Below are 23,403 nucleotides of genomic sequence, written 5' to 3'. Positions count from 1 at the left end.
CATTAATCTGAAATTAGGTTCTGATATCAGCAAAGCCTCTGTGTATCAGCTTCATGGAAACTGAGCTTTACTTGACTTTCTAGGAACTGTAGCTTGTGTTTAAACATGTCATTGGTTGTACTGACATAGGTGATACTGTACATACGTATGTACAAGATGGAGATCTGTGCAGGTGCAATTACAAGGAAATACTTTATTCCTGATGTAGGCAGAATACAATTTGATAATATGAGGGGGAGTAATATTTATTACATGCATAAAGGGGATTATTAAAGAACAAAAAAAAAATTTTTTTGTTTTGCAGGTGTAATTCCTTTCCATGGCTTTTCTATGTATGGTAAGTGTGACTCTTATAAGCCAAAACCTCAGGATTGCTTTTCCTCATATTGAACTTTAAAGCTGTATATACTTTTCTGCAATTTTTTAACTGGTGTATGTGCTTTTATGGTTTTTTGTGTATGATTGTTGAATATAATTTTTAAAATTTCAGGCTGTTTTATTTACTCATGTTACAGCTTGCTGCCATGTGGGAATTCCTTCTTTGAGAGTTAATAGCTGAGCTAAGCATCTTAATGTATATGAATAGAGGGATAAAGTTTACCAACAAAATGCTCTTTCCTTGTGTTTCACTTCTGGGTAGACAAGTTACCCATGGAAAAAATTCTTAAAAACATAAATAATGTGAAAGACCTGTTGCTCTCTACATTTACCTGCAAGAGATGTTAAAAGAGCATTAATAATATAATGCTTGCTAATTTACAGCACGGAGGAAAGCACAAATATCAAAAAGATTTTTAGGAAAAAAGGCAGAATAATCTCCTGGGGTTACAGACATATTGCAGCTATTGCAGATGTGAGATTAGATGTTTTGGTTTTTCAGTTTTTTCTTTTGGTTTATCAAAGGTGTTCATAGCATCACAGAGCAAGCAGATTTAAGATTATATTTAAAATGCTGTGTTTTACTAATAATGAAGTTTAATGATCACACACAATCATTAAAATAATGGAATTGAAATATGAAATGCAAATTTGAACCTGAGTAGGAAATCCAGAGTCTTTGGAATAATGAGCACTTAAGTCACAAACTCTTCCTTAGGGACTCCCTTAGAGACATTCACTTGTTCTGTGTGAACTGCTTTTCAAAATGTTTGGATTTGACTCTGCCCTTGAGAACAGAGTCTCCCAAACGGAGGTGTGAGTTTTCCTCCCTCCCTCCTGTCCTCGCTCTTTGCACAGGCTCAGAATATGCTGGCTCTGGGAAGGAGGAAGGGTGAAAAGCAAGGCAGCAGAAAGATGGTAATGTAGCTCAACACTTTGGCTACAGTGGCTAAGACCAAGCAGAGCATCTGCTGTATTCCATACTGTGCTATGTGCTATGTGAGGAAGTGTCTGGGTTCTTTTGAAAATCCTATACCCTTTTTCCTGTTGGCACGCATTCACTGTCAGGGTGCCAGCTGTCAGAGGCTGTTGTGTTACTCTCCAGGCCCTTATGTACATGTGCACACTGACAAGTTTTCCACCTCCATCTTCAAGCATTAAAAACATGAGCACGAGTAACACCCTTTGCTTTTCTGGCCCTTATGGAAATACATGTTTCTGTGAACATATCACCCTGCCTTAGCACCCCACCTCTCATACACAGACACCATTTTTGTTATTAAGCCACCTTCTCTGATACTTAAATAAGAAAATAAATTCACACATGCATATATCTGTATATATATTAAGAAATGTACTTATATCTATGTGTGTATGTGTACATACATATGCAGATAAATATTTCCATATCCCTAGCTTAGTGTAAGTAAAATGGAGGGAAAGGTGAATGTAGAGATAAAAACTATGAGTGTGTTAAAATGTAAACTGTTAGCTAAAAGTGATTAAACCTGTAAAGTGAAGCAGTCAGCATGATGACTGGACAGATCAAAAGGCTGTTCACAAAAAGGTATGACAGCTGTCTGTGAGAATGCATTGAGTGTCTGGACTGTCAGTCTCAAGGAATGATGGTTGTGTTTGAGCAGCACATACATATAACAGATTTATCTATATGCTAGACTTTTACAAAACAAGCAAAGTTTCAGACCTGCTGTTTTACAAACGTAATCAATTATTATTTTGAATCAGGTCTGCTAGAAGACCTCTAAACAGTACTAACTACCAAATGTCCATGGTTTACAGGTCTTGTAAGAAATAAACATGTCTCTATGCGTTTGTCATACTTAATGATGTTATTGTGGCAACCAAAAGCTGTTCTTGTAACATTTTCATTTTCACAGTATCTGTCTTCAAGCCATCTTACCAATAGGGCATCAATTTGGAGCTGATCACTGGCCCCATGGCACACTGAAATTTAGAGACAGTTTAATCAAAAACTTGCACTCTTCACATTGCTCTGCACCTTAGGGTGCTCTCCTTACAACATATTTCTTAGGGATCAGAAGCCAGCACTGTAGTAAGCAGGTTCTTTAAATATGTAGGAATAATGTCTACAATATATCATACTCCCTTTTTTGACTTTTTGCATTAAATGATAGACTGTGGTGGAATACTTCTTTCTCAATAATTGGTTTAGTACTGTTCTTGTAAATTGTGGTACTATAAATTACCTGGTTTTTCCTCATACTTCATGCACTTAATCATTGAACTCTTTTAGCAGTTTACAGCGTTGAGTCAATTATAATTCTTTTATCCTTTCAGTTGCTCCACTTTGTTTTCTGTACCATGAACCTTCCAAATTGTATCAGATATTCCGTGAGATGTATGTGCGTTTTTTCTTCAGACTCCATTCCATCTCTTCTCATCCCTCTGTAAGTTCATTAGGAATTAAATCCACTCACTTGATACCCTGTTTGCTAGAGAACAATAATATACAGTAGCATGGTTTTCTATGTGATTGAAATGTATCCTTTTAAATTTACTAAAATATTTCAGGCAAGCTTGGGAAAATTATTAGGTAATTCCAGTCTGGATATTGTTGTTTTCTATGTCAGTGTTAGTCTTTGCTACCATGTATCTTATTAAAATAGTAAGTTCTCATTTTTTGAGAGTATGGGGTCTTTTATACGAGTCAAGTTTTTTAATCCAGTAGATTTCTCAGTTCAAAGAGTCACAAAAATTCACTTTCATTAAAGATATGTAAATGGACTCTGAAATATTGTCTGGGGTAAAGGGAATAAAATATATGTATTGAGATATTGTTTCAGTGATACCAAGTTTGTGTCTGTTTCTTTAACTGAAGAATCTTGGTATGACTAGCACATACTTTTTAGTACTACTAGATGAGTTTCAATAATTTGTCTGTTTGTGACCAGAATCAGCTCTCTTGAATGTACAAGAGTTGTAAAAATTGGCTTGTCTTCTATTTGTGAAGAATAAAATAGAGTAGATATTTATTTTTTCCTTCAAAAAGTGCTGAAAAGTTGCTTTTTGAAAATATTTCTTGGTTAAAAGAAAATCCTATCCTTGGTATCCCATTTCAAGGCTATGTATTGTGCTTTCCATCTTGAATAGCAGAGAAAGGGGTTCAACAAGAATCTATTCATATCCATGGGAATTTTTGAAACAATTTTAAAAATGTGTTTAACTATTTTTGTAGTCATCCCTATTGCTGTTTGGCTTTACTTTTCAGAGAGATACTTTTTCTCACATCGTTTATTTTTTAGTGCAACTGAGGTCTGTTTCATCAAAGTGGAGATATTTCAAGTAGGTTACATTATAATAACCCATTAAGTACTTCAACCCTGTCATACAAACACCATAAGTAACTCAGACTTGCAAAGGACTATCAAAACATACTATGTTGCTAATACATACATGGAATTTCAGAAGCAAGGCTTTAGTGACTGAAGGTATTAGAATTGCTTGTGCCTTTCTCACCTGAGTTGAATACTGTATCATTAATATTGCTTTATTGCTTGAACTAAAACTTCATGCACACTTACATGCTGCTACTGTTTTCCCAGATTTGACAGGATGAGTGTTAGTATTCATGACATGATCTTGTTTCTTTAGGGCATTGTATCATTGTGTTTGCTTTTTGAGACTCTTCTACAAACTCATCTGCCCCAGCTCTTCTATCACCTCCGAGAAATTGGAGCTCAGCCGTAAGTACTTCTTTCTGACTTGTATTCTGGAAATGCTGAAATATTCTGAAAATGCTGTTCTGTAGTGTTTTAATTGAAGATCTATAGGAAATTACACATAAGTATAACCATCAGTTCTCCATTTTTTCTTGAGAGTCAGATGGAGTGCTTTGTCTAACCTGCATATCTGTGCTTTGTGCATTTCTTCTGTATGCTCTGTGAAAGAGAATTGCTCTGTGAGAAATGTTCTATGCTGCATTATTCAGCTAAGTTTCAGTAATTCATGTTGTATCTGATGGAACTAAGTGATGTATTTCCTAGGGGACAGAAGATACAGAGATGTGTTAGTTGCAGCAGAAGGTACTAGAAGAGGCAAGAGAGCAAGAGTCGTTCAATAATGAATTCATGGCGCCAGGCACAACAGGACCTGAAAACCGTTTTGTCTTAATTGGTATCCATCTTAATAGCGGAATGGCAGAAAGGATGAAACATTGAGGGTGATAATAGCTGAAGATCACTCTAATGTGATTGTTTGATCAAAATGATTATGAGAATGATATTAGTACTTTATTAAATGAGATGCTAAATAATGTTATGATGGCTGTTGCAAATTAAAATATTGATTACTACTGCAGCAAGAGAAAATTATTATTCTTCCTGGAAGAGAAGAGAAATGCAGAAAGATAATTAAATATTTTCAATTTATAGACAATCTGGTCATTATGGGAGGCAGAAATATAATAACCATTGTTTTTCACTTGTTTGCAGGCTACGAATTTCATTTAAATGGATGGTACGAGCATTTTCTGGTTATTTAGCTACAGACCAGCTCTTGCTTCTGTGGGACAGAATCCTGGGATACAATTCTCTAGAAATTCTTGCTGGTAATAGAATTATTTTTACAAAACATGTGAAGTCTGTGTGAATGTAAGGCAAATACGCATTAGCTTCAATGTATTCTGTGATGAGAAGAAAATAGTTGCTCTTTGACAACCTGCAAACAGCAGGTTACATACATGTCAAAGCATATATCATCTAGAAAAATGGAACTGAATGAATACTGTGTCTTTAATAAAAAATATGTCAGGTAATTTTTTTAATGGCAATACTCAAAAAATGCTAAGTGCTCTCTGAACAGAACACAGGATGTTCTCCCAGCTTCAGTAGTAGTGGTAAATGAATTCATCACCTTTCACAAAGTACAAGATTCGTGTTATTTATGGCAACTATCTCTGCAGTACTTAAAGCAATTGAGAGTCCCCCTGATTTTGCTGGATTTCCTTTGAAGTGGCATCTTTTAAGACACTTTGAAAGTTTCTTTCATAAACTTGCCCTCGTGTTTAGGAAGGTTTAAGATGGATGTTTTAAAGATAACATGTATATTCAGTTGAGTCAGTTTTTAAATACAAAGTAGGTGAGTAGAAAAGTTTTTGGTTTCATTTGTACATGTAAGACAGCTTGTCCCTTTTAATTAAAAGCTGTTCATCTTAAACTCAGACTTTCTTGAAAGAATGTTGTGTTTTTCCTGTCTGTTTAAAAGAGCAAAGAAACTCAAACACTGCCACCTGTTTTATATTATTCTTCAGAATCAAAATAATTAAACTAAGTGAAAACTGGTATTTTATTTCAAGATTAATTCTAACCACTATATATCAGGTCAGAACCTAAATATTGGACATTTTCTTTCAGTCCTGGCAGCTGCTGTGTTTGCTTTTCGAGCAGTCAACCTGATGGAGGTGACATCACTGGCTGCAGCTGAAGTAAGGATAAGTTTCACTTAGAGGAGATTGAAATAGTTTCTGATGCTTTGCCAGTAAGAGTAACTTAAGCTTCACATGGCACATGATGCATAGTGCAAATCTTTCTGTCTAAATTCTTACCTTAGATAAAAAATAAGGAAATTGTGAACGTGTTGTATATAATGCTGCTTTTCTGGAGTAAAAGGAAATAAAGCATATTTGCTATAAAAATGCAGTGTTATAAAATTATTTTTTACAGTTAATCTTTTTTTAATATATAATCTGTGTTAGTGGGATATATTGTTTTTGATATATTGCAGAGGTTTGTACCCTTTTCCTCAGTACATTTTAGTTGCTTCTGTTCTACAAATTATAAAAATTTTACAAGATTACTTTGTCAGTGTGAATCTGAAACTTCACTGTGCATACTGCCATAAGAAATTAAGAAAATGAAGTTATTAGTATGAAGATTATTACTATATATAGTCACCTGTTAATTTTTTCTTTTTTTTTTTTCAAAAATGCAGTGATGGATTTTTTTCCAGATTTAGAGAGTTTGTGATCACTTTCTTTGGCTTTTTTTAAAACATACTTTCCTGAGAAGACATTGATTATTTGAGGTATTACATTGGACTTAGTTCACAAGTACTAGCCAAGCCACAGGATAAGGATTCTTAATTCCCAATTATTTTTAGAAACAAGTTGAAATGTTAGACTCCTTATTCACCCATGATGCAGTGTATATTTGAAGTAAGGCTAAAGGCTAAAATAAAGTTACTTGGGTACTATACATTGGGTAAACCTGTTTTTTCTTTGAAATGTTGGAATGAAAAGTTATGCCATAGGGTACTAACATAAACCAGTATAATTTGTTTCTCGCCATGTCCACATCTGATTATTGCCAGTATCGTAGTCATGATTTGAACATTTTCCTGACTTCTTAACTTGCTTTAAGGAAATGTGATTCAAATGTCAAGTTTAACAAACCTTTCTGATTTTCATCCTAGGCTGTCCTTGCTGACCTTTCAACCCTGAAAGTTATGCCTCTTCTTCAAATCTTCTTGTTTGCTACTGTCACTTGATCTGTTTCAACAATAGTGGTACCACATCTCAGTCTTTCTGGAGAAGCTAAGCAACAACTATGCAATGTCTGCATAAAACCAAAATTAAACTCCATGTATAAAATCAATTTAGAAATAATTACCTTAATATTTTCTAACTGGAAAAAATAACTTTGCACACGATTGTGTGAAGTGCATGCTAATGAATTGCACTGTAAAAGCAATGTAAAAGCAATTACTTGTACATTGAGAATGACTACTTGTGCAAGTAAATAATATGAATCACTGTCTAAAATGCATGTGATATTAATTTAAATAAAGTAAATGTAATTCGTGATCTGAGTTTTGTGATGTTATTGTCAGAGTTCTAAAAGCTCTTATTCTTTTAATATGAAATTACTTGTTCAGGCTCACAGCTTAGAGGATTTCCTGTCCAATACTGTCAAGTGAGAAAATATAGGTACTTTTACTTGCGAGATTATTTTTTTTTGTTTTCTTAGGAAAAAATGGGATCATACATCAGTTTTGCTATCCCTGTCTTATTTATTCTTTTCACAGAAATTTTCTCCATGTTCTTTCTCATGTTAACTGCGCCTGTTTATTCTTTTCATACACAGAGATGTAGTCACACATTCCCCATTCATCTTTGGTTAGGTATAGAGCTATCTCACGCATCTGCTGAACTCCTCCCCAGATCAAAGGCACAAAATGTGTTCCCCTGCAGAGAAGGCCTGAGCACAGCTTCCTTCAGAACTTGTTGGAGCCAGTCTTTGCATGAGACAAAATATTGCCCTGAGAATGATGCCAAGAGTCCTTTTGCTGTGCCCCACACCCTCTCTGGGAGGGCAGTGCTACGCCTTTGACAGTTTTCCAGCCTCTGTGATTCAACAGCTCAGGCTTCAGTGCAAGAGCCCTGCCCATGTTGATGTGTGATGGATTGTCACTACAGTCAGGCTGGCATCATCTGTTAGCTCTCATACCTTTTTGTGAGGTCTTCCTCACAAAATTTGTTTGATTTGTTTAATACCAAAGTTGGAATCAATAATCTGATTTGACTGAGTGTATCTAAACACCTGAAAAAGGCTCTAAGCCAAAAAATGATAATGGATTACACAGTTACTGCATTTGCAATAGGACTTTTGTTTTCATCTGGTTTATGAACATGTACATGCTTATGGACATGTAGTTGTCATTATTTGCCATACTGAATGTAAGTCAGTGAAACATGAATCCTTCATACCTTGCTCAAAATTTGACAAGTGGTATAAGCTGTAGTCTCAGGTAGGGGTATGAGCAGTATGTCTGTGATGATAATGAGTAGAAACTTGTCTCTGTCACAATAATGTAGTAGAAACTTAGTGAACTAGTAAATTTAAAGGGCTAATTTATAAAGAGGTTAAGTTGTGGACTTGGTAACACTTCCTATACAAAGAATCAAACTGCTTAGCAGATATAATGTTTGAGAATATTTGGGGAAATTTTGCTCTGGATAACAGAGAAAATGGATGTTTTCCTTAATATTTGCAAGAAGTTGTTTTAACTGTTTAACTAGAGGTTTTTCTGTGACACTTGATTTTTAAAATGATGTGATAGCTTTTATCCTTTACAGCAAGTATTACCCTGTTTTATATATGGGAAATGAAGGCATAGAAAGATTAAGTGAATTGCTAAAGATTACAGAGTAGATTCCTCAAGGAGGTGAGCAGTCTCTCTTCTCTTGAATTTCTGTTTGCATTCTGGATACTCTGTGTATAAACCACAAGATCTTATTTAACCTTCAGATCTCCATCTAAAAATGCAGCATTATGCAGTTTTTAAAATCCATAAATTGGGTAGAAGTTTAGAAATTATTTTACAAAGGAGTCACAAGGTTTGTGGCTCAATAAGGTCATTTTAAGGTTACCGTGGCGTTATAAAGAATTAAAAGTATTTACTAAATAGCAAGGGAGATTCCCTACAGGCCTGCTGACCCTCTAATTCCCTTTGCTTTGTGCTTATACACAGTGCAGAATCTGAACAGCACCTTAACTTCTTCCAGATTAGGATTTTTGTGCAGTATCTTCTCTTCTTTTTAATTTTCAATAAATTTGGAAATGCTATAAGTAGGCAGAGATAGAGACTGTTGAATTCTTTGAACAAGCAGTTCTGTGACTAATAGAATATGGTCTGGTTTTATCTCCCATCTCCCTTGCATCCCCTCCATCTTTCCCACTGGGGCACTTAAACTGTGCCTGACCTGTGCCAGTGTCTCTCCTGATGCCTGGAAGGGAACCTTGTGCTCTGGAGCTCATGAGGGTGCCCACACACCTTCTTGCATACAGGAATACTGAGCATAAGTGCCTTAAAAGGAGATTAGGATGAGATTAAAAACTGAACTAGATCCTCACCTTAAGCTTCAACTATACTGTTAGATTTTTATATATTTTTAAAATCTATTTTAAAATGTTGTTTTTACTGAAGTGGTGTTGTTTTCATGTTCCCCTCAGTTAATCATTGAGTTCCAGCAAAATACTCTGTTTCAGATTCCGGCTGATACTTGTATTTTTAATCTCCTTTGCTCAAATAATACTAATTTAATGTAATATTAAAATGACTGGTTTCTGTCTTGCAGCTAGATACTTCTCTTGTATACGTAGGTAATATCAATTATTGAAGTTGTAATTCTTTAACTTTAGAGATCAGGTCAAACTTCTTGACATATGTAGTCTGTCATTTGACTTCCAAATTTCTAAAACTCTTTTTTCATTTTTGCTGTTTTAAGTCATGGCCAGATGTGATATGTAAAATGATAATTACATTGTTTTAAACAGGCTCAGCTTAATGTCCAATGACTCGATTTAGTCAAATTGTTTTGGTCCATTCCTCCCTATCTGAAATCAATATAAACAGACATTTCAGTACAAGAACCAGTTGTCTTCATATTTATAGATAATGATCAAATATTTTGCTGCTTACCTTAGGATTCTGGCTATGGTCTGTCAAGGGTTTCTTGTAATGTCAAATAGACTGTTGTAAAAAATGCAAAAATAAATAGGCTTGTCTAAAAATGTACCCAAGTTATCTTTCTTCAGTACTTCCAAAATATGTTGAAGCTCAAATCTTGATGGCTGGGTCATGGAACAACTGAATAACTAGAACAGTTTATAATTTTTAGTGGATTTTTTTTGTCATAGTAACAAGTTTTATTATGAGAAATGATGAGAGTATAAAGACTGTAAAACAGTTAGATATCCCAGTAAAGGGAAAAGGCTGCAAGGAGTCTCCAGTTTAAGACACATTTCTACTTGTTGCCAGAAAACAGCAAAGAAAAAAAAAAAAAGGTTAAGCTTGCACCTATTTTACTATCTTCTCATGAATTTTATAAAATGCTTCCAACAAGATGGAAGGGATTCCTTGAAACAGAATTGCTGTATAAAGATCAGTTTGGGGATAGCAATACAGTGAGCTGTTAATTAACAATAAAATAAGGATTTTATAAAAGATATTGAAATAAATTGCAAAACTGAAGGGCTGTATCTTTAGTGAGGAAGGGGAGGAGCCTTTCAAAATATTTTAACAAATCAGTAAAATATTCTGTCCAGTATTTTATGTGAGGAAATGGGGGAGGGAGAGGGCGGATGCAGTGGGAGCTGCTGGGCGCTTCCTTTTCCTCTTTTCCTCCAGGCCATTTCTGTCTGTGCCTGGCAGCTTGCATGTGCTGGACCAGCAGCTTCCATGCCCACAGCCCACATGGAAAGGGCAATTAGCTGAAGCACGTATTTGTGCTGCCCAGCCAGCTCCAGCAGGTTTCCTCCAGCCCCAGGAAGCTCAGCTGCTGGGCAGAGAGTGCAGCAGGGCCAGGGCGAGGTGAGGGCCCCTGGGAATGGCAGGCAGGCACGGGGGCATTAGCCAGCCTTCCTGTTGGACTGGGCAGCAGCACAGGAGAAACAGCCCCTGGGAATAATTCCCCCTCCAGCAGCCATAGGAATGATAGTGGGTATCATTCTTGTGGGGGCTTTCAGAAGTGCTGAAGGACAACTCCAGCACTTGGGATTCAGGGTTTATTCACAACTTTAGGAATCAGTACAGAAGGCAGAAAGTACCCTTCTGGTGGTTTCAGGCTTTTAGCACAAGGTCACACGTGTAGTGAGGGGCTGCACATCTGTGATCTGAACCACTTCTTGCAGCAAATAACCATGGAGTAAACCAAAATCTCTAGAACCTAGAGATTGTGTGCTGCTGTTTGAAATCACTGAAAGATTTTTCTTTTCCTGCGCACTTAATGCTCGGCTTTTTCAGTACCTTAACAAAATTGTTAATGCAGGGAAGATCATTTTGATCCAGCAGAGTGACAGTTGTACTCTGCTTTAAAACAGTGTTAAAATGTCTCAACATAGTATTTTTTAAACTAGGCAATTGATAGTATACCTAGCAAATTATGGCATTACTGGCCAATTATGCTTTGGAGAAGCATCTTGAGATACTTGTCTTTTCTGTGGAGGACACAGTGCTGCACAAGTCCCCAGTTATTAAAGGGTATAGAATGAGTCTGTGGTTAGGACAAGATGTTTGTCTTGGGTTAATCACCATGCTTTGTAAGAATGCAGCACATAAACAGTGGTACTGCCATCTGATTGTGCTAAGTACTAACCAGGGATCAGTCTTAAAATTAATACAAAGGGAGAAATATTGCTTTTTTGGCAATTTTTTTTTTTTCAGTCTTTATTTAAGCCCAGGGAGGTTCACCTGATTCTGTGTCTTGTCAGACATTGCTGGTTACAGGAAGTGAACTTGAGGTTCTCTGAAGAAAGTTGCAGAGGGGCCTCCATGTGCCCAGATTTCAAAATGCTGTAGATGTTGGACTACTGATATGTGCAAACAGTTATCTCTAGGGAATTGGTTTTATGGAGGACCACAGTGCTTTGCCAAATGACATTGTGTTTAGCTGAACAGTTTGAACAAATTGTTTCTTTTGGAATTATGACCAAAATAAATGGAATATTTAACAAAAGAGTTAAAGACACAATTTGTGCAAGACAAAGCATGTGACCAATTTCAGTGCTTTGCTCTAAACAAAAAAGTCTCTATCATGTTGCTAAGAGACAAGTTGGAATCTGATAGTCAATGGCAAAATGTTATGTTTTATTCACATAATATGTTTTAGCAGGTATCTGATCGTTCATTTTTTTCAAGAAACATGTTCTCTGAGTGTTACATTCTATGGGTTTGTTTTTTTTTCTGAAAAGCTCGATTTAGGATAGTTATACCCTAATAAGTCTAATTATAAATAGTAGATCAGCAGAAAATATAAAAAGCAATAATATTTAATTTTCTACATGTTCAGTACTATTTCTTATCTAAATTTTTTTGATAATAAGTCTAGTGTCATAACATTTTCCCTTTTCTCCCTTTTTTTCCAAGTGCATCTGGGTTACAAAAACAAGCATTTCTTTGAAGCCCAATTGTGGATCATTAATGTTAACATCAAGTTCTAACTGTGGAAAACTGGCATAGTTACAGCTTGTGAAGGAAGTTCCAGTTGCTAGCAGCACTCACATTACTGGTGAAGTTCTCTCCATCATTTCTGACCTTGAGACATAATTAGATGTCTTGTTTTAGTTAGTAATACATTCTAACCATACCCAGTTTCTGAAAGCATTTCAGGTAACTGATAGACATGGGAAAGGGGTGTTAGGAGCATTAATGCCCCTCATTTCCATTAACAGAGAGGCAGGAGAGCCCATCTGCCACCTCTGCCTCACCCAATGCACTTCCACTTGGGGGAAAGCAATCCTTGAAAGAAAGGGAAAAAGGTATGGAAAAATGGTGTGTGGAAAAAAGTGTTCAAACACTGTAAACTGACCTCTGCAACACAAAAAGCAATCATTTGCTACTTGTATTTTTAACAAAGTACACTTTCTTCTACTGACTGTATATTGCATCTTTATTTAACAACTAATTTTTTTCTTATTTTAAAAGCTTGAATAAGTTTTGTTAATCATACAAAAGATAAAATGTCTTTTTGATATGTTTGTATAAATTTTGAAAATCAGACTTTGAAATACCACTAGATTTTTCTGTTCCACAGCTTTATCTTCATCTCCCTTCTCTTTTTGCAATCTTCAACAAATATCCTTACATAGTTTTGTCTGATCTGGATTTCCTGTATGGGAATTACTGTTTACAGCTTAGAGAAAAATAGGAACATTTCTGATTAGGGTTGTTCTCTTCCCCTGAGAAATATGTTTCTATTGTGTTACAAAGAAATCCTGGAAAAACTTTAAATTTGGTATCAGTCCTTTCCTGCATTAGGTGGTAATAGGGATAAGGGGTAAGGATTATAGTGCAGAGTTGGTTTATGGCAAGTATTATTTATTTAGGCAGCTAATCAATATTCAGTCTTGAGAACACACAGTTAAAAGGTGGAAGTGGTAGATGTTTGGCTTTGCAACAGTCTTGGTTAATAAAGACCTAAATAGAAGTTTGCAATCTTAGAAAGCCAAATATATCAAAGACCTTCCTGTCAGTGCAGTCCTCCAGAAACAGCAGGAAGTGATGCCCAGGGTGTTTTCTTGAACATTCTAGGTGACCATTCTAAATGCAGACACTGGAGAGCTCTGTGGACAAAGGGAGCACTGCATTGCCTGCCAGGATTTCAGTTAGAAGGGAGTAGTGAAAGAGAAGCAAGGAAGTTGCAAGCACCATAGTAAGTACAGATTTCTCAGGCTGGATGATAACCTAAGTGTTTCTTCAAAGTTGGAAAAAACCTGTCTAAGACCTTGGCCACTTTGGCTTTGGAAGAAATCACACACATGGGAGTGTTAGGCACTAACTTGCAAGCAAATGATGGAAAACATTGCCAGAAATCTCATCCCTACTACTAGACTTTGGATGAGGGAAGGGCCAAGGTGGTAGATTGTACAAATAGACTGCTTTGTTTGGATACACTAGATCTTTACACAGGATTGTAGAACATGAGTCTAGGACAAAGTGAAAATACTGGTTCAAAGAGAAAAGACAGAGAATGTTAGGGTTAGCTTTAGGCTTAAGTTAACCGAGTAATCTGGGCAAAGAAAAAGCCAAGTATCATCTTATGTGGTATCTACAATAATAATTCATAATGTTAGCAGCTGGACAGTTTTATCTAGTTTGTCAGATTTTTCCTGGTCTCTGCAAAATGATGAAATTCTGCCCCTGAGGTTTGTATTTTTTTCTTTTTCTTTCTTTCTTTTTTTTTTTTTCTTTTAAGTAAACTCTGGCGAGTTTTTTGAATATAAACAGCATGACTCTCTCTGACATCTTTGCCCATTCAGATGAAAGTATTTTGTTTTCATTGAATAATTAATTTTGTGTTTGTATATTATTATGTGTATTTGTATTTTACTAGTTTAAAAGCTTGATCTGTAATTCTCAATTGTTCTGTATTTTCAACTCAAGGCTACTATTCTTCTTGCTAGGCAGTTCTGAACATTATTATCAAATCTCAGTTCAGTATGTTTTATTTTATAAGGGAAAATATCACCTTCTTTTTCAGTACAAATACATGCAATGTAAAATGTTTTAGAAGAAATAGCCCTTCATAGATAGAGATTTTTTGTTCACAAGTTCCAAACAGTTTAATAAAAAATATTCTGAGATGAACTGGCTTTTTTAGTCCTCTTTTTATAGAATTTACTGTAGATCTGTCAGAAAACTGGGCACAACCCAATGAAATGAGTATGTTCTTAATGCAAATGTAAGCCATCTTTTCAGTTTTCTCTAGATGGAAGTTTTGTTCCTTAGAAAACACCATGTTGAGATTTTTAAATGACAAGTGCAGGATAAATTTTTCTCTCCTGACTTCAGTCCAGACATTTAAACAGAGATGGTTACTGATACTGCCCAGGAAATTGTTCCAATGCAAACAGGGCAGTGCTGTGCACTCTGCTTTTGGTGGGACCAGGCCGGCCATTCAAAGGCAGGGCTACTATGGAACAGAAATGTTCTTTCAAGACTCAGTCCTTTAAGATTCAGTGAGGATTAATGCTAGGCATTTAAGCTTTCTATTTGCTTCATAATGTAATATATTTTAAATTTTCACTACCCCACTTACTTCACTGTGAGTTTTCAGGCTGTGAGATCAGTTAGATCTAAAAAGGGAAGTTCATAGCATTTAAGAAATACACCACTTGTTCTTTTCAGCTTAAAACTCTCAGGACAAGGCAACCACCGTGCCTTAAGGAACAACACCCACTGCCATAATTTATGGTTAACTGCAGTCTCTCTATAGGTGTCACATCTGCCTCAAGCCTTTATAGTTCAGACGCCATTAGCAACATACAAGGTGACCTGTAAGGTCCCTGACAACTCAACCCATTCTGTGATTCTATGAACCTAATCTTTTGGATCATGTACGTAACTGTTTCTTGAGCTTGTCTCTTTTTACAGATTACAGAGAGATCAAGATGGTGTAGAAGTGACCTCCTCTGAAGTGATACCAAAATTTTCACTATTGAGTGGTCACAGACACTAATTCCAGGGGAAGGGGAACACTGCTGGTGTTAGCACAGGTAATCCCAATGCGAGCACATCTTAGGAATCAAATACTCTTCTGAGTCTCCCTTTAGTCATTTTAGTTCTGAAGACATCCTCTGAAATTACTGCTGCATAAACATGAAAGCAGATGCTAAAACATTAGGAAAAGCTTACCCATTGCTATGGGATGTGCATTCCAACTCGTTCATGCAGTGAGCAGTTTCTTTTATGGTTGTTTTCTTGTTATATCAGTAAGGCCTAAAAGGTATTTTGATTCCTGTGTCCCAAGAACAGGAAATAAAGAAAGGCATCGGGGCAGTGTTAGTTGGTCATTTCCTGATGGATAAGAGACAGAAGATAGTCACATTGTTTTTCCTGAAAGTTGATTTGCCTCTCTCCATGTTTGAAAAGCTTCAGATTGTAGATGCTTATTTTAGTAAGAAATTAACAACCTGAAGTTCCCATTACTCTCTATTGATTCTAAAGGGGTTAAGAGTTGACTGTCTCTGATTTAGACTTAGAGTTGAGCCTTTCCCTGCATTTCCTATTAACTACTATGAACAGGTCAGAAAGAATTGCTCGAACTCATTAAGTAGAAGATAAAAAAAAATGACCTGTCCTATACAAGTCATATCAGAAAGCTGAAAAACTTCATTGAATACAGAATCTTTTTGTCCCACCCTAACCAAAACTGTCACAATTTCATAATGAGCAGATTAAGGAATAAAAAAAAGTCCATATCCAAGGAAGATCATGAAAACTTGTTCAACTCCAATGCTCAAGGAAGCCTAGTACATTGCACATAATCTTGCAAGTACAACAACCTGCAAAGCAAGCAGGAACAAAAATGAACTATGTCTACTCTTTCTGAAAATGTAAGCGATGGATGAAATGAAATTTTACTCTTTTTAAAATTTTATTTTAAATTTTTTGTGAGAAATGCAGGTGTTTGTACCAAGTGATAACTCCAAATGCCCAAGGTTGTGTTCTGACAGTAGGAAAACGGTCTGTATCCAACAACTTTGTAACTGGGGATGCAATCTCCGATGCTTTCCTTCTATTACCCAATTCAAAACATATCAAAAATTGAGGCAAAGAAAAAATATCTATTGTTTGATTTTTCTTAGCAGTGGTTTTCATATGTCCTTCAACTTTCTGGGTAATTTGAGACCAGTTTTCTCTGCCTCTGCTGAATGATCTTATTTATCAGAGTCTGTCACTCACAGTACCTGGCAGTGCAATGCCACAGATATAGAGAGCTCCTGTTTACAGGATGTGCAACTTGCCTGCAGAAATTCCAGGAAACAGCCTGCTTGCTGTGACCTCAGAGCAGCCATTTCAATTTACCACAAGCCATCTGACAATAGAATTGTATTTATATGATACACATGTTCACTAGGCTTTTTATTGCTCTCTGTCAGTCACAGATCATGGGAATATAATCTCCTACTCACTGAAGTTCTGACTTCTGATTGAGTGATTTCTCATTCCACTTTTCAATCAAAAGCTTCTAAAAGTAACAAAACCACACTTGAAGTAAAAGCTTTTGCCAATTTCTTCTTGCTTCTTCAGAAGGTCATAAATAGTCTTTGTTTTTATCCCAAATATTATCTGAAAGGGATAAATTATTTCCATTGTAAATAATTAATCTGACAGCATTTTCTGACCATGCTCATTCAGGTAAGGAACAGCTCTATATATTATGAACTAAGCTTTTATTTAGACAAAAAGAAAATATTCTGAAAGTACTACTTACGTTATTTTTAATGCAACAGTTACTTTATAGACACTGAGAAAATGAAAACTGATCCCCAGAATGCCTCTACCAGCCTGAATAAGCAGACTCCATTCTGACAGTTCTGTTACACGTGAGTAGGAACTATTTTCTCTGAGCAAAACCATACCCAAACATGTCCCAGGAGGCACTCTTCAATACTTGCTGCACTCACGAGAATGTGCTAAATGACTCTGTCCAAATGATATTTTTTTTCTAAATTGTGATTTTTATTCTATTTTTTTCACACAGTTGGTCAATATGTTTGTTATAAAATAAAAAGTAGTCATGTGCAGTAGTGACTCTCATCACCTCCTGTTGTGCTTTTCCTTGTTTCCTGTCTAACAGGAAGGGAGGGAATAAGAAGACACAAAGCACTGACTGTCTCTGCTTAGGTAATGGCAGATTTAGAGATTTGCTGAGATTCAGGGAAAGTGAAAGAAATATTATGTACACACTGGGATATTTTTGGTTTTTTTATTTGGTGGTAAAATGCTCTGTTCTCCATTCCCTCTGATACAGCCTTTTTTGGCGAGTCATGTCTATAGTTCTCACTTCTGTGTTGAAATTCATTCAATTCTCACATTGCTTGAAGAGTGAAAAAGCCAGCAATTTATTTTTAATGTATGGATTTGTTGTGTTAATATTGCTGTTTATTAATTATCAGGAATGTTTACATTGATAATTTAAAGACAGTTTGAACTACAAATGAACCCATTGAGATTTTACTGTGATGCAAAATTACCAAAGTCTTGTTAAAATTTAATAAGATGCCTGGACTTTTACAGTCTGGCAATCAGTTTTGGCAAAACCAGATGTATGTTCTGAGTAGATCAGATTATGAACTTTGTCGTATCATGATCTCCAGGGCTGTCCCTTGGTAGTTTTTAACATATTTCTGATCACCTAAATCTGTAATGCACTTCACTTCCACAACTGTTTTTGTGTTGCTCCAAATGATCTTTAGCTGTCAAAATATGTAACAAGCCATCACTTTGTTGTAATCTGACAAGCCAAAATATTCAAGATAGCAAGATCCCTCCCTGCTCCTGCACCACCAGTAAGATTGTGTCCTGGCAACTGTTTGGCTCCTACTACAGATTCCAGAAATCCAAGTGCTGCCTGAAATATTTTATTCCCTCATTCTGCCATTGTTTTCCTTCAGACTCGGTATCTCCGGATGTGCCTCCAGATCTTGTGTAAACAGATTGAGTCTTTGTTTATTTTTGAAATAAACATAATCCAACTACAGTCTGCCTAGCCAACATCTTCTAACTGGAATGGCATCTCTGTTCCCATAAAGAACTCAACAATTTGAAAAAAGGATAAGCAAAGCTTCTATGCAAATACAAGAATCAGCTGCAATGAACACTTGCTGAACATTGTGTGTTCCAAGACTTCTTTTATATTTGTCTTTACTCCATAAATGTTAAAGAAAAAATCTTCTGCAATGTCTGTGACAATGCTGATTGAAAAAACTTCTCAGACTAGGAAACTTAATAAAAAAGTTCTTTGCAGATCTGCAACTCTTGTTTTGCCCTTAATGACTGCTTCTTCTTTCTTATTGAAAGAGATTTTGTAATTTTTGCAGCATTTTAGCCAATTATCAGTTAATTTGCTCGTTTGAGGGATATCTAGACTCATGGTCACTGGTAAGGGCTAATACTCCCATCAGATAAGGAAGATGTTTCACTGACTTCCATTCTCTGAGTTCAATTTTCTTATTGGACTGAGATTACATTTATGACCCATAGTTTCTTAGTCAATTAACAGCTGGAAATACAGGACCACTTAAAATATTTTGTATAGGTTCCTCTTGAACTAACAAGTTTCCCACCCCAAAACATAAACTTCAGTAATCCAGAAACAACTAAGAAGGGGTTCCTAAACTGATCCTCTCATTCTGGCAAATATAAATCTTACAAAATTCCACCTTCATTTGATATTTTATCAGCACATGAAATCTGAGAACTAGAAAGTTTTATAATTTGGGTGCAGATATGAATAACTTCTCTAATCAAGAGAAGATATTTGAATTCTAATCTCAAGCCTGTTCAAAAATAAATGTTGCTTTTCACAGCACTAATAGAATCAAATGTTTCTTGAACAACTTACCAATAATCTGACCTGTTTATCTGAATTTGAACTTATTGTCAGTTTGTACTTGCATTGTTTTTTAACAAATATGAAATTGTATTAATTTCTGAGCCTTTCCGGTAAGGTGACCTTGTAGTATTTTTTCTAAGTTCGTGTTTTGTTTCTGTTTCCCCCACCAGGTTTCTTTCTCATCTGTTATTATTAGTCTGCTCATTTTTCCTCATCAGTCCTCTCATCTACCCAGAGCATTCACAGCTTTTAGTTTGGAGAGACTGCAAATAGCACTAAAGGGCAGAAAAAAAATATTGTTTTTCCTTTATTCTATTGTTCAAACCTGCTTCAGGGTTATTGTAGGGCTGGCTGAATGTATATATTGGAAAGAACTATTGGCATTAAACAACTCTGAAGATTATGTCCTGTCCCTTTTTCTGTTCAGATAAATCAATGTGGTGATTAAGGCTAGGTGAATGATAAAATTGCTTACAGGAAAGGCAACTCAAAGCAGTTAATACACACTAATAAAAGGGAAAAAAAGCTTTCTGCTCTGAAGATCAATGGAAGGATGCAGGACAGGACTCACATAAAAGCCTCTCAGGTTATCCATACAGCAAAGAACACTCAGAAACTTCGACCAAGACAGTAGGAGTCCATTAATACTCATCAGGATTCGTGACAGAAAGTAACATAAATGGCTGAACTCTTAAGGCTTCAAGACTAGTTTGCTCCCTGCAAAAAGATAAACGTAGGCACTTTTGGGAAATGCTGTTGCAACATTCTGTCAACAATGTGCATGTGCCAGAGCCAGACCTTCTTCGGGAAAGGTGGTTGTACTTGGAGCAGACCTCGAAACAAAGCAACTTTAACTTTTGCTCACACTCTTAGGGTGTCCCATGCTCCGGAGCCCTGGGAACATGTGCTCCCCTGCAGCCATGGGGCACCAAGGCAGAGGTGACCAGGCTGCCATCTGCCACCCAGAGGCGAGACTCTGTCCAGACCGTGCTGGGTCCAGCATCCATGGCAATTACACAGGAGAGAAGTGACACCAGCTCTGAGGTTCTCCTCCTGTCTCGGTTCCTCTTGGCTGGCAACAGTGCAGAGATTTTTGATATGCCTCTTTGTGGCCTTTAGCAGCTGATAGTGATCAGTGTCGCCACCACCTCTGCAAGTCATCAGGATTTCTTCACTGCTCTTTTTCTGCAGAACAAGAGAATAAGTGTCTTGCAAAACTGCACATAGATGTGCTGGGTTGGCTAATTTGGATGCCAATAGCATAGTCCAAGGTGAGAACTCTTTTGTTACTGCGTGCTTTATCCAGCAGCCCACGCCCAGACATTACAATCCATTCTCCATTTACAACAAATCCCAGCCCTTCTATTACAGCTGTCTACATCCAGAGGCAGAGAAAACATTCTAAATAGCAAGCATACCCAAAACCCACACAGCTCTGCCGATGGATGGGGCGGGTCACTAGTGATTAAGAACTGTGAAAAAGCTGAGATGCTCAAAGCCCTCTTTCCCTTGTTCTTTACTAGCAAGGTCAGCCCTTAGGGTTCACAGAGCCCCATGCCTAGTCTGGCAAGGTTTGGAGAAGGAGACTTCAGCAAATTTAGCAAATTACATGTTTGCAAGTCCTAAGGGCTGAACAGGAGCTGCTTGTAAAGGTGCTGAGGAAGGTGAGTAACTTCATTGTGCTGCTTCCTATCACCTTCTAAAGGCTGTGGCAATCAGATGGGATTTCCAGTTTTTAGAAAAAGCAAATGTCACATCCATCATCAAAGCAAGGCGCAGGAAACTGCAAAGCAGTCATCCTTACCAAGTATCTCTCTCAGAGGAGATAATGAAGGAAAAGTTTCTGGAAGCCATTTCTGGGATGACAAAGGACGAGTCAGTTCAGAAAACCAGCACAGTTCCACCAACACAGCTGCCTTCGGTCATGAGAGAGTTTGCGGTCATGAGAGAGTTTGCTCTGTGACTGAAGTGATAAGAGCAGCACATACTGATTTCAGCAAGGGTCTTTTGATGTGACATCCACAGCCTCTTCGTAGTCCAGTAGGGACTGGGTAAGTACACAAGGTGGACGTCAGTCTAAACCACTCTACTTAAAAAGTAGTGGTGACCAGTCTGAAATGAAACTGGCATCTGGTTATGAGGGATGTTCCTCAGGGTTGAGTAAGGGAGTTAGACTAGAGGAACTCTAGATGTCACAACTTTTTCTCTGGTTCTGTGATGAAGCCTTGCAGGGCACTCCTTAGAATTTGGGTCCTCATATTGAAACCAGAAATTATTTAGGTTTCTGTGGATTAATGGGTTAGGCTGCAGCCTTTCCTTGATTCTAAGCTCATGCAGCTGATTTGACATGATATGAAATGGCACTGCATCATGAGGCATTTGCAGCTAAGAAGCTTCTCACTGCGAGATCTGCTATCTGGTCCTGACCAGCAGTGACAAACCCCTAACTCCAGAACACATTGCTTGAAAACTATCCATTCCATGCTTAATGACTTGGGGACTTGTAGTTAAAATCAGGAGATGAAAATGAACCAATACTGAAAGAGGACTTTTAGTAAGGATCATTTATTATTTTAGGCCCACATCAGTTTTTCTTGGAGTGTCCCCATCTCACAGCTATTCTGATGCAGGATAGGCTTTTCTTTACTGTACTTGTGCAGTCTGAAACTTTTGACTTCACTAACTCCCAGTTAAAACAGTTCACACTTGCCCAGGAAACTTGCCTCTTTCATGTACCCTTTATTCATTCCTCTCTCTTTCTAATATAACATTAACTAATTAATTAAATTAACAGCTGGTTTCTTTGTTTCGGTCTGGGAAATTTACTCTGCTCCAGCTCCCCTCCCTAAAGTTAAACAACATTGAACAAGCTTTCTTAAGATACAGGCTTTTCATTGTTCTCTTTGCATAAGATCTGGTCAGATACTGTTGGTCTTTAAAAGCTGTTGTATTCACCAGCAGAAATGATAACGCTATGCACAGACTTCACAATTCAGAGTTCATTAGGTTTAGACACATTTTCCAAATCTTTATTTGCTATATGATTAAAGTTTTGGTATTTTTTTCCCCATGAAAATATGTTTTAACTGGGATGGAGTTTGCATGCCAACTGTATTACTAGAGAAATTGTTTCCTGCTGCATTTAATAGTACTGTAATGATTTCACAGTTAGCTTTCCAGATTTTGCTGGCCTGCAGAAGCAGCTTGTACAACTCCATTTACTGCTCCTGTCTCCTGCAGGGTCTACAAAGCAAGCAAAGGCTTTTCTCAAGGCTCTGTCAACCCCTCTTCTGTTATTTCTTAGGTAATTGCAATAGTTAATAGAAAATGTAATGTTTATACAGCTTTTATCATCTGTGTTGCCTTATTTTCTCACATACTGTGTATCTAAGATACTAGACTGAATTTGGTCTACAAAGGCTGTGTTATTCTCGTTAAATGGCTCCATAGGGAATGCTGTGAAGTACCACAGGTTTGGACAGGACAAAGCACAGACTTTACTGCCATTCAGTGGCTCGATGGAAACATCCTAAGCAGAAGTGGGGTTTTTTTGGTCAAGATTTTAAGCACAATGAAATTACGGTTGAATCTTTGTGAAGACTTAGTTTTCCTGGTTTCAGTTGTGTGAGATCAGATTTGAGACTCTTCATTCTCTCGTTTTGTCAATGTTTTGAGAGTGCTGTAGTACACACCGAACCTGAACTTCAGAAAGCTCTCCTCAGGTGTCTGCACTGGCGGTGCCATAGGGGCAAGTTTAACAAAGTCCAAGGTTTTGCCCTTAAGCTAAAACATCTTATTGTCACCTTGTGCATTTCCTGGATCCGGCCCAGCCGGTCTGGATCTGAGGGGTCCCGGGACACGCCTGGCGGACCGGGGAGCCAGCGCATCGCGGGTCCCGGCACGGGCGGGACGGCGGCCGCGGGACGTCTGCTCCCCGCACCCCGACAGGAGTGCCCCGCCGCCCGGCGACGCAGGCGGCCCGGCCGCGGTCCCGGCACCTGCGGCTGCCGCCGGTCCGGTCGGGTCCGGTCCCGCTCCCCGGACAGGGCGGCCCGGATGGGACGGGACCGGAGCCGCGCGCCGCTCACCGCCCCCTCCCCGGTGACGTCACCGCGCGGTGACGTGTCGCCCGGCGGCGCGGGGGCCGC

At 37.5% G+C, this 23,403-nt stretch overlaps 1 protein-coding gene across 2 annotated transcripts in view; it reads left to right on the top strand.

Moving 5' to 3' along the window:
- TBC1D19 (TBC1 domain family member 19) overlaps nt 1–7,219 on the top strand; it is a 46,524-nt gene extending 39,305 nt beyond the window's left edge. For both annotated transcript variants that reach the window (XM_059845044.1, XM_059845045.1), the window contains 6 exons: nt 305–337; nt 2,698–2,807; nt 4,012–4,103; nt 4,851–4,966; nt 5,772–5,842; nt 6,829–7,219. In XM_059845044.1, the coding sequence (XP_059701027.1) occupies nt 305–337; nt 2,698–2,807; nt 4,012–4,103; nt 4,851–4,966; nt 5,772–5,842; nt 6,829–6,903 (497 nt within the window). In that variant the 3' untranslated portion in view covers nt 6,904–7,219. The remainder of the gene's footprint in view (nt 1–304; nt 338–2,697; nt 2,808–4,011; nt 4,104–4,850; nt 4,967–5,771; nt 5,843–6,828) is intronic.
- Nucleotides 7,220–23,403: the final 16,184 nt, after the last annotated feature.

The sequence above is a fragment of the Haemorhous mexicanus genome, chromosome 4 (genome assembly GCF_027477595.1).
Source record: "Haemorhous mexicanus isolate bHaeMex1 chromosome 4, bHaeMex1.pri, whole genome shotgun sequence".
NCBI lineage: Eukaryota > Metazoa > Chordata > Aves > Passeriformes > Fringillidae > Haemorhous > Haemorhous mexicanus.
Note: the sequence above shows the minus strand (reverse complement) of the source record. Positions and strands in the feature narration are given on the sequence as shown.